Below are 12,481 nucleotides of genomic sequence, written 5' to 3' on the forward strand. Positions count from 1 at the left end.
TAAATGCAATGAACCACCTTGTCATCAGCAGGACTTGGTGCACTCAGCACCTCACGTGGAAAATGCAGGGAAAGAACTAGAAATCATGGTACAAAAATGTCTACGAGGTGACCAGATGGACGAAGGTAACTGGAACGCCACAACCACTCTGAGATTTTTAAAAACGTAAGTTTTCTCTGTGCTGTCACCACACATTTAATGAACTGCACACCCAAAGTTACGAACATGGAAGCCGTGGAAAGTTCTCATCGCAGGTGCTCATCAGTCTCAATTTTAGCATGAAAAAGGAATTTAAGAATGAAAATAATTTAAGCAGGAGGAAAAAGACAGCCTGCTAAAGCCATCAGCACTCCTGCCAACCGCAAAACCAGCTAGAGGGGGTGGGGGGTTGGGAAGGACCCTTTTCGTCAAATACTTAAACGGCTCTCTTACTCAGTGGGATTAACAAACGCCTTTACTGGCTAATTCCAAAGGTCATTTCTCTCAAAACGCGTAAAATCTGGCCAAGATTCATGTAAAAGTTAAGTATCATTACAGTAGAATCACGACCCCCTTTTCCCGTCCTGTGGAAACGTCGACTGTATGGGAGACGCGAAGCAGAGCGCGTTAAGAACCCAGTGTGCCGTCCTGCTCGGCAGGTGCCCGCCCTGGGATTCCTCGTCTCGTGATTTTAAAAATAAACACCCCCGATGAGGAGGGAGACGGTTTACTTACTTTACACTGAAATCCAAATGTCTGGGGAAATCTATCTTGCCTGCAAGGATTTTTTGATAAATGCCAAATGGGTTGTCATCAAAAAACGGAGGAAACCTGTAAGAAAAATACACATCTATTTTTAGAGGAGAACAAGCACGGAAAAAATCCCTGCTTCGTAGCGGGCACCCTTTCCTCTGGACGTTCAAAATGTCACCCCCTTCAGACCACGAGTGAAGTTCTTCGAATTCTTCATACACAAGGACTATGCGGCACACAGTAGGTGCTCGATAAATGTAAGCAGGGCTAATGGAAGAGGATGGATTACACTGTGTCCTATTCCTTCCTTCCTCTCTCTCTCCCTCCCTTCTTCCCTCCCTCTCTCTCTTTCCTTTTTTGTTTTTTGGTTCAAGTAGACTATACGTCTACAAGCAGCCAGTATCTGAATCTCCAGAGTAGATGAATCCACGTGGGTTACACTTAGGGAGCTGGATGAGAGCTTGTACCTTTAGAACACAAAGACCTAGCAAATTACAGCCGGAAGCCTGTTTTTATAAATATTTATTGACAACGCTGCCATGCTCACTCACTCATGTATTACTGTCTACGGCACAGTTATCAGAATTAAAGACTATAGTCCTAACAGCAATTGCTGGAGAGGATGTGGAGAAAGGGGATCCGTCTTCCACTCTTGGTGGGAATGCAAGTTGGTACAGCCACTCTGGAAAACAGTGTGGAGGTCCCTTAAAAAGTTAAAAAATTGAGCTACCCTATGATCCAGCCATTGCACTACTGGGTATTTACCCCAAAGATACAGACGTAGTGAAGAGAAGGGCCATATGCACCCCAATGTTCATAGCAGCAATGTCCACAATAGCTAAATCGTGGAAGGAGCCGAGATGCCCTTCAACAGATGACTGGATTAAGAAGATGTGGTCCATATATACAATGGAATATTACTCAGCTATCAGAAAGAACGAGTTCTCAACATTTGCTGCAACATGAACGGCACTGGAGGAGATAATGCTAAGTGAAATAAGTCAAGCAGAGAAAGACAACTATCATATGATTTCTCTCATCTATGGAACATAAGAACTAGGAAGATCGGTAGGAGAAGAAAGGGATAAAGAAAGGGGGGGTAATCAGAAGGGGGCATGAAGCATGAGAGACTATGGACTCTGGGAAACAAACTGAGGGCTTCAGAGGGGAGGGGGGTGGGGGAATGGGATAGACCGGTGATGGGTAGTAAGGAGGGCACGTATTGCATGGTGCACTGGGTGTTATACACAACTAATGAATCATCGAGCCTTACATCGGAAACCAGGGATGTACTGTATGGTGACTAACATAACATAATAAAAAATTATTATTAAAAAATAAATAAATGAAAAAAATAAAGATTGCAGTCCTAGCATAGAAACCAACCGTCTTCTCTAATACCTTGAGATAGGGGAAAAAAAAAAAAATCTGAAATAAGCTCCATTAGAAACATACTTAAAACTGCAAAGAGCTAGAAAAATTACATAAAATAATAAATATATGCCAGATACCTACCTACATGCCCCAAGGCACAAGTTGTACTTTTGATATTTGCTCGGAGTGCCGAAGGCAAAGACCCTCAACTCAAAAGGATACCGCTAATTGGATCTTTTAGAAGCAGAACTTCTAATCCACTGAAATAAGCACTGGAAATATCTTACAAAATGGCGTTTTCATGGGATACCTGGGTGGCTCAGTCAGTTAAGTGTCCGACTCTTAGTTCAGGTCAGGTCATGATGTTAGGGTTGGGAGATCGAGCCCTATGTCGGGCTCCAGGCTCAGTGCAGAGTCGCCTTGAGATTCTCTCTCTGCCTCTCCCGCTACGCTCCCCGTCCCCACCCTGCTCATGGCCTCTCTCTAAATAAATAAAAAGAACGTTAAAAAAAAAAAGATGGCGTTTTCAAATGATACCCTGATGGGAGATGGCAACTTAACAGGCAAAAAAATTTCCTGTTGATTTCAAATCAATTTCTGATGTTTAAAAAAATAAACTAAATAAAAACAAAAAAACAGAATACAGTGAGTGGAATGGTGGTCTCCAGAAAGACATATCCATGTTTTTACCCTGACAATCTGTGTGTGTGAGTTTATTTGGAGAAAGAGTCTTTGCAGATGTGATTAAGGGAAGGATCTGAGATGAGCTCACCCTGGATCAGGGTGGCCCTAATCCAACAACAGGTGTTCTGATAAGAAACAGAAGAGGAGACACACAGACAGAGGAGAAGCCATGTGAGGACAGAGGCAGTGATGGGAGGGACGCGGCCACCAGCCCAGGGACACCTGGAGCCCCAGAAGCTGGAAGAGGCAGGAAAGACCCTCCCCTGGAGCCTGGGGTTGGAGCACGGCTCTGCCCCACGTAGATCTCAGCAGTCCTGCCCCGCCTGCATCTCAGGGTCCTGCCCCACCTGGATCTCAGACTTCTCGTCTCCAGAGCTGGGAGAGGATGGACTTCTATTGTAAGCCACCATGTTTTTCGCATTTGTCCTACCAGCTACTAACATACAGAACAGACACCTTAACTCTGCACATACATTATAGAGAAGTGAAAAATTGAAAAACTAAAGAACAGACTATAAAGTATAAAAAAAGGAAATTAATGGGAAACTTGAGGGAGAAGAGGTTAAGTGAACAAGGAAAATGGAAGACATTCAGTAAATGGGAAAGCGTCACCATGTGTGATAAAGGCACCAAAAAGCTTTTTTTCCTTACGAGACATTTCAGATCTTCACTGACGCACTTTGGGGTGAGCAGAGGCTTGGTGCTGAGAAGGGCACCGCAAGGAGAGCTGCTGGTTATCTGGGCTTCGTAACTACAAGTACTTTGGCCGCTGTTGGCTTCTAGAGTTACGAGCTACCACGTCCCGAGAAACCGCCCGGGCCAAGCTGGGGAGGAAAGGTCTATACGCAAAGAGACTCATCCAGTCCGCGCCAGCCGACTACGCCTTCAAGTTAACAGCTCCCAAGTCAACCGTTTCTGGTCGGCCAGATGCTGTGTCTGACAGTGGCTGGAGGAGTCGGACTCCGTTCTTGGGTGGCGGCCCCGCCTGAGGACAACGGGCTGCATGATTTCATCGGGGGAAATGCGCACGTTCACCAACGGCACGTTTAAACACCAGGAGAAAATGTGTCATACATACCTAAGAAGATTTATGGACAATTATCACACAAAGTGTTCTCAGGAAGCCGGCGTTACACGAGTGCTTCATGGGGAAGGTATGTCAGCAGCAGCGTAACGAGCGGAAAGAAATGATAATGAACGAGCAGGACCAGATCGTGCCCAAAGGAAGAAGCAGAGAGAACGGGGATCTGGGAACGAGCCCTGCCCTGGGCAGGTGGAAGGTGCTCTGAGAAATCCGCAGATCTCTGTCTCTAACCCAACGGAAGAGTCCCAGCTCCTTGACAAGCAGCGCGCCTCGTTATGGAAGTGAGCTGAAGATCTCCGCGGTCCCAGCGGCGCTCCGAAGGACGACGTGCTCGTGGGCATGAAGGAAGGTCAAGAGTTTCCTCTCCCGACTCCGCGCCAGCTCTGCCGCTTTTTCCATCATCTCCCCGTGATGACTTTTTCACATATCCGTTCTACCCACCCACACCTTCCAGGAGAACGGGCTGTCCAGAAAGACGCGCGATAGTGGCGGTAACGTCACGCTCCTCGTCCCCCTCTTGGACGACCGCAGGAGGGCCTGGCCTTGGAAGGCGGGCACTTTGGACGTGGGTTCAAGGAGAAGAAGAGAGAGTTTTTGGAGAGAAAAACAGAACGGGGAAGTGCTACCAGTTCACCGTTTCTGACGTCTTCCTCGAGGACCCCCTCCCCCGGGACGTGCGTAGAAAACGAAAAGCCTGTGTCCTTCGGAGAAAGTGGCAAGGACAAAGAGCGGGGATGTGGAGGGCAGAGTGTAGAGTAGGAAAGAGCCCCAGGGACACCCTGTCTGAAATGTGACCGCCATGATTCTCAATACGGTCCCACGGAACCCTGGGGTTCCACAAGTCTCTTTCCGGAGCTCTGGGAGGGTTTTTTTTTTTTTTTTCTGATTGCAGATCTCAATGTGGATGCATTTTTTTCTTACACCTCCAGCAACCGAGGCCTGGTCGCTGTGGGGAGGGGGGGACACCTCCAGCTGCTGCCAGGGAAACGTGGGCAGGAGAGGAAGCAGCTAGAGGGGGCAATGAGGAAATTCAGAAGTGGTCCAGGAGAAGGCTGAGTCTGGCAGGAACTACAGGGAGCCAAGGAATGCCCAGGAGGGATCGGCGAGGCTTGTGGCATGAGCACGGACTTGTGTCTCTCCAGAAATCCCTCCAGAAAGCCTTGAGCCCCCCCAGCTGGAAATGTGTACATGAAAACACATTACAGTGAACACACAGGTCCCTGCCTCGTATGAAATGCAAAGGTCAGCTCATAGTATCGCGGTTGGGAGTGGGTTCTAACGATTCATCATCCATTATTCTAAAACAGCCTCTAATATATTAGATTTTACTTCATTACTTTATAGTCTACTGCTAATCCTCTAGTGTATTATATTAGAAATACACTGTTGCTACAATTCTATGAGAATATTAGAAATATTCTACTTTGTAATATCCTAGTATAGTATATTCTAATATTTGAATGGATTACACCCTAATAATATTCTAATCATTCTAATAATTTTTACATAATAATCCTAATATAGTCACTCTAATACACCTTAATATTATATTCTAATTTTACTCGATTTTATTCGAATTTAATTCCAATTTATTTTCTTATATCCCATCAATATTATTTTCCAAACTTATACTTACTAATAATATCTCACAGTACTATATTCTATATATAGAATATATCCTACCAGAATGTACCGCAGGAATAGGGAAAAAACAGAGCTCGTGAATGTCCTCTATTAAGCCCTGGCCGCCAGGGTTCATTTATCGTTAAACAATGCTGACCTCTAGTGGTCAGTAACATTAAGGAAGGGAAACCTGCTGCAGGGCATCGGAGGAGAATCTGATGAATACGAGCACATAAATATTCACAACTGTTGTACCTTCTTGACGGATGGGCCCTATGCATGATTCCTGTTACCTTTCTGCTCTGCGTGGGACTTCACAAGCTGGGGTGTCAAGAAATTCGATTCTGTGTGAATTGCTAGACACATCTGGGTGAAGAGTAACGGAAAATACGAGAGATCAGATAGATGATAGATGATGGGTGGATGGATGGATAGATGGATGGATGGATGGATGGATGGATGGATGCAATAGATAGATGGATTATAGACAGATGGGTGGGTGGATGGATAGATACATGATGGATGGATGGACACACAGGTAGAATAGACAGATGGATGACAGATGGGTGGGTGGACAGATGGATGGATGGATGTACAGGTAGACAGAATAGATAGATGGGTGGTGGATGGATGGATGGATGATGGATGGATGGATAGGTAGACAGAAATAGATACAGAGATGGATGCATGGATGGATGGATGGCGGATTGATGGATGGATGGCTGAATGGATGGACGTGCAAACAGAAGGATGGATGGATGAATGGGTAGATGGACTGATAGGTGGATGGGATGGATGGATGGAAACACAAAACGGATGATAGATGGGTGGGTGGGTGGGTAGATGTATGGACAGATGATGGATGGATGGATGGACAGACAGGTAGAATAGATAGATGGTAGATACACGGGTGGGTGGATGGATGGATATATTGATGATGGATGGATGGATAACTAGATAGACATAGCTATAGGGATGGATGGATGGATAGACAGGTAGGATAGATAGATACACAGATACATACATACATACACAGATACATAGATATGATGGATGGTTGGATGGATGGATGGATGGATGGATGATGGACAGACGGATGGACAGACGGATGGACAGACAGGTAGACAGAACAGACAGACAGGTGATGGATGGATAGAGGGATTGATAGATGGATAAGTGGATGGACAGACGGATGGATAGATATGACAGATATAGAGAGATAAGTGATAAAAGATGACAGACACATAGATAATAGATACACGGGTAGATAGTTGATAGATAGATAACAGACAGACAAATACAGGTTTTCACAAGACTCCACTCTGGCCACAACCTCAATGCAGAAATACGCCTCTTTCCATCATTCTTTCCAACTGGAAGGGAAGGTTTCCAGGCAAAAAGCTCTGCTCTTGCCCTGCAGGGAATCAGGTGTGGAACGGGGTTGGGCTTTGGGTTCAGCTGGGAGTAAACCGCGAGCATCTTCCAAGCTCTCCCGCAGGAAATAAGCCAGCTGAAGGAAGAGGACAAAGGACAGAGCAGGGAGGGCGGAAGGAGGCAGAGGGGCCACACGTCCGAGAGCCACATGGCCGGCGTCCTGGCACCTCACAGACCAGCTGCCCGTCACTGCACCATCAGAGAAGAGCCTTTCCTCTGTAGGACCAGAAGGAATCCCCACGTCCATGATTTCTAAGTGGGGGCTGCTGGCTTTATGTTTCTGGTAGAGAACAGCACACCTGTCTCATGCCTCAGCCAGACTGGAGTATTTATGTAATAATCACGGGGATACCTTGATGCCTGTTCAACACCTCTGGTATCTGGATGTGGGGGAAGTGGAACCTGGAAAGCAAGTATGGGCACACGGTCTCCTTTCTAGCATAGGACTCATTCATAACGTCCTACACTGTATGCAATTTATTTATTTTTACCCAACGCATATGATCATTACTTAGCTTTCTGCATTGTTCCAAAACAGAACAGAAGATTTAATATTATATTATTATATATATAGGCACATTTAGGCAGGCGTGGAAGACAGGCACATTTAGGCAGGAGAAAGGTCCCAAATACCGGTGCTTCCTGTGTATTTTTGCTCTTATGAAAGCACACTTAACTGTGGGTCCCCACTGCCATGTTGGCACAGGGAAACCGGCATGGGGGGACACCATGAGTATTTGCCATCGAAAAGCACCTAGGTTCTAGAAGCAGGGGAGGGGAAGTGCCAGAGTATGCACTGATTCTCCATGGAAGCCCTACTCACCCCGAGTGCATTTCAAATATCAGGATGCCGAGTGCCCACCAGTCCACGGCTCTCCCGTGGCCTTTGCTCTGGATGACTTCAGGGGCCAGGTACTCAGGGGTTCCACAAAGGGTCCACGTCCTGGGGACAGAGAAGGACACGCACAGAAGTTAGCGGTGCTGGGTGAATGCATGCGTCTCAGAAGGACTGAAAGTGACAATGACGCCAGTGATCATGCCGAAGCCCCATCCCCACCCCGTGGACCCACCGTGCTGGGCAGAAACGCCGACATTGTCTCAAAGGACTCGTTCCCTTATAAACGCTCATTAACCCAAACAGAAATGAAGAAAAGCCCTCGGGATCACAGCCGTGCACCGTGGCTGCTGCTTACCACGGTTACTGAAACACAAGAACGCCACAGTACCTGTTTTCCTATAAAACGGCGTGGAAAAAAAACTCAAGAATTCACTCCCTAACCCCTCAAGAACCTACGTGTCTGCTCCATCAAGGAGCCAGTTCTGTCCTCCAGAGGCAATGCAAAGCTGCTGCTAATTGTCCTTTGCACCTGCTCCCAAAAGGTATGACGTGTTTTCAACGTTTCTGTGGGCTTGTGGTCACTCTAATCTCCCCAGTGGCTTCTAGAAATCCTTAGGTTAAGCAACATCAGGATATTAAGGGTTTACATGGAGCAGGTGGCTTTTGGAAAGGACCGTCTCTGCAGAAGAGGGGAGACTTGCCAAAAATTTAGCTTCTACCCTCACCCAGAGAACAGCAGGCTAGAAGTAATAAGGGATGCCGAGCCCCCCTCCAAACTTCACCCAGACTAGAGGATGGAGCTTCTGGTGGTCAGGTGTGTTGGGTTTTACTCTGGTCACCCCTTCCCTGTGCTGTCTCTGATCTGTCTGTTTCACAACAGGTATACGGACTTCCTTTCCTCTTGTCCTTAGAAGAGAATTCTCCTTATACTTAAAAAGAGGCACCACGTTCCATTAAAATTCACAGATATGTCACGTTTCTGCTGAGATTTCTAAATTTTACGCTCTATGGAAAATTCAAGACCGATTTTCTTCATTTTCTCCTGGTTCACGTGCCTTGGCATGGAGGCGACCCAGAACTCACCTGTAAAAAATACTTGTTTTAGAAAAGGTAGAGACTTCCAAGTATCAGATGAGTAAGTCCTGACATGTCATGTACAACACGGGGAGCAGTTAGTGAGACCGTATTTTACATTCGAAATTTACCCAGACGGCAGATTTTATGTGTCCTCACCATCCCCACCAAAACAGGTAACCAGTTGAGATGACTGGATGTGTCCATTAACTTGAGTGTGGTAATCACGTCACAATCTGTATCAAATCACACTATAAGCCTTTTTAAAAACCATATTATACAATGTAAATACGTACAATTTTTATCTGTCATCAAACTCATTAAAGGTGGTGGGGGAGAAGAGATGAGGACAGGAACACACACAGAGGGAAGACCACTGGGGACACAGGGATGGCGTCTACCCTCCAGGAACCGCGTGAGGTGACCTGAAGCCAGGACAGAGGCTCCTTACAGATCCTTCTTTCAGGAGCCACTGTGGGACCACAGCCCTGAGAAGGTCTTCATTCCCGAGCTCCAACTTCCAGAACCGTGGGAGAAAACCGCTGTCCGAAGCCCCTTGGGCGGGGTGCTGTTATGGCAGCCCTGGGAAAGGCACGTGTTCCCCACCACGCCGACCACGCACACACCTGACCTTCCTTCTAAAGCACCTGCAGGCGTGGCCCCGCACGTTCTGTATGGATAGAACGGAAACTAATTGATGGCAAGGAACAGCAGACATCTGAAATGACAACTTTGGAGATGGCCCTACTGATTTCCACGTCTGCCTCTTTGGATGGCTGACCACACCCCTCACCTGCTAAGACTCTGACAGATGAGAGCATGTCTCTAAGGCAGGCAGCAGTGGCTCAGAAAGAGGAAGCTATGGGGCTTCCATGAGTACGAAGTTCAGGTCCTCCTTGTGGCTTTGCTCCCTGGTTCGCAGGAAGGAAACAGTCAGAAGTGCAGACCACTTCACACCCATCGGGATGGATGGCTGTGAAAAATACAGGAATGTCAGTGAGGCCGTGCAGAACAGAGATCCTGCATGCACGGCTGGTGGGGATACAAGCTGGTGCAGCTGCTGTGGAAAACAATATGGCGGGTGCTTGAGAAGTGAAACCTAGAATCACCATATGATCCAGCCATTACGCGTCCCGGTATATACCCAAAGGACACAAAGGCAGGGTACTGAAGAGATACTTGCACACCCATGTTCAGACCAGCATGACTCACAAGGGCCAAAAGGCAGGTGTCAACCCAAGTGCCCACCAATGGATGAATGGATAAAGAAAATGGGATCCATTCACACCATGGAACAGGATTCAGCCTTTAAAAGGCAGGACGCTCTTGACACCTGCTACGACGTGGATGAACCTTGAGGACATGATGCTCGGTGACATCAGCCAGACACAGAAAGACAAATACTGTATGAAGTCAAGTGTATGGGGTCCCCAGAGCAGGGAAATGCAGAGACAGAAAGTCGATGGCGGGGCCAGGGGCTGGGGCAGGGGGATGGGGAGTAAGTGTCTCGCGAGGACAGAGCTTCGTTTGGGGAGGACGCGAAGTTCTGCAGATGGATGGGGGGATGGTTGCACGGCGTTACAAATGCATCTAATACCACGGAACCGTGTACTGAAAAAGGGGGGAGATGCTCCAATTTATCCTAAGTCTACTTTGCGATAAGCTTTATAAGAAGTGCAGGGACGGAAGACGCCAGGCAGAGCAGGATGTCCTCCAAGGAGGGAAGCTGCAAACACAAGTGTCTGAGAAACAAAGTCAAGATAAGGCAAGCAGGACCTCGGTAGAGGCTGGACAAAGGGTCAGTCTGGGAATTTGTAACCCTAGAGACAGCTGTGCCCGGCTGGTGCTGTATTGCCAGGGAGAAGAATGTCACATGAGGTTCTCCACTTTAGCCATGGAGACCTCGAGCATGCCTCCAGACCACCTGTGCTCTTCTGGCCAACTTACGGGGCCCTTCGTGCTGGACTCCCAGGCTGGGAGCACGCCCAGCTAGCTGGAAATCGAGCTCTTAGCTCCTATTAAAACCAGGTGGAGGTAGTGGCAGGTCATTCAATAGGCATCAGGTATAGCCTCTCCACTTGCATTTGGAAAGGTGAGTCTCTTTCTGGCTCTGCCTAGGGTAAGAGGCACAGGTGGAAGGCTGTGTAAGTTTCCAGCGTCTAAGCTGCCCTGGGTAGCCCGATACTTCTGCAGAGGAAGACCTTCCTGCAAACGGCCCCGGTGCTTCGTGGATGTACAGAGAGGCATAAACTGCTAGAGAGATTCAGACGGCGGCGGTAAAACTGTAAAGATGAGACAAACAGCCCCAGATGTTATTCAGAGAGCGCTGGTCCAGGCTGTGAATTATCTCCATGCTCCCGGTCTTCTACTCTGCTCACGCAGCAATTGGAGAGCAGCAAGGTGACACCCGATGGTCTCAGTGTGCTCACTGTTATCAGTTCCACCGTGGCGGGGGTAGGACACCGTGTGGACGGGATTCTCTGCAAAGTGTATATTTCCAACTGCTCATGTGTTCGTCTCCCATCGCCTGCCAGGGCATCTGTGCGGGGGCGAACTGTGTTCCCCCAAAAGTCCTAAACCCCAGAACCTGTGAATGTGATCTTACTTGGAAACACGGTCTTGCAGATGTCATCAAGTTAAGACGATGTCGTATCAGATCAAGATGAACTAACGCAGTTAACTGGTGTCCTTGTAAGAACAGGGACAGAGAAATCTCTCTCCACCACATGAGGACACAGCGAGTAGGCAGCCATCTAAAAGCCAGCAAGAGTCCTCACCAACAACCACGTTGCCCGGCACCCTGAGCTTGGACTTCCAAGCGCCAGTACTGTGACAAATCAATTTCCTATAAGGTTGTCAATCCTATCAGATTAGGACCCCACTCTCCTGACCTCCTTTAACCTTAATTACCTCCTAAAAGCACTATCTCCAAATACAGTCCCCTCCGGAGGGTTGAAGCTTCAACATATGAATTTGAGGGACATAATTCAGTCCATAGCAATGGTGGTGGTGGTGGTGATGGTGGTGATGATAGTAATAGTAATGACGGTAGTGATGGTGATGACGGTGGTGATGATGGTGATGATGATGATGGTCATAGTAATGACAGTAGTGATGGTGATGATGATGGTGGTGATAATGTAGTGGTGGTGGTGATGGTGGTGGTAGTGGTGGTGGTGGTAGTGATGATGGTGATAATGGGATGATGGTGGTGATGATGGGATGGTGGTAGTGATGGTGGTGGTAATGGTGGTGGTGGTGATGGTGGGTGGTGGTGGTGATGGTGGGTGATGATGGGATGATGGGGTGATGATGGGATGGTGGGGGTGATGATGATGATGGGATGGTGGTGGTGATGGTGGGGGTGATGATGGTGGTGATGATGGGATGGTGGTAGTGATGGTGGTGGTGGGGATGGTGGGTGATGATGGGATGGTGGGGGTGATGGTGGGGGTGATGGTGGTGATGATGGGATGGTGATGGTGGTGGTGATGGTGGTGATGGTGGTGGTGATGGTGATGGTGGTGGTGATGGTGGTGGTGATGGTGATGGGATGGTGGTGATGGTGGTGATGATGGGATGGTGGTGGTGATGGTGGTGGTGATGGTGGTGGTGATGGTGGTGGTGATGGTGATGGG

At 47.9% G+C, this 12,481-nt stretch overlaps 1 protein-coding gene across 1 annotated transcript in view; it reads right to left on the bottom strand.

Annotated features, from left to right (window-relative positions):
• Positions 1–12,481, bottom strand: part of LOC113240773 (protein kinase cAMP-dependent X-linked catalytic subunit) — an 82,937-nt gene that overhangs the window by 14,812 nt on the left and 55,644 nt on the right. Inside the window, exons 4-5 of the mRNA XM_026478181.4 lie at positions 7,755–7,874; positions 715–810 (exon numbers count right to left, since the gene is read on the bottom strand). Coding sequence (XP_026333966.2) covers positions 715–810; positions 7,755–7,874 — 216 coding nt within the window. The remainder of the gene's footprint in view (positions 1–714; positions 811–7,754; positions 7,875–12,481) is intronic.

Source organism: Ursus arctos, chromosome X (assembly GCF_023065955.2).
Source record: "Ursus arctos isolate Adak ecotype North America chromosome X, UrsArc2.0, whole genome shotgun sequence".
NCBI lineage: Eukaryota > Metazoa > Chordata > Mammalia > Carnivora > Ursidae > Ursus > Ursus arctos.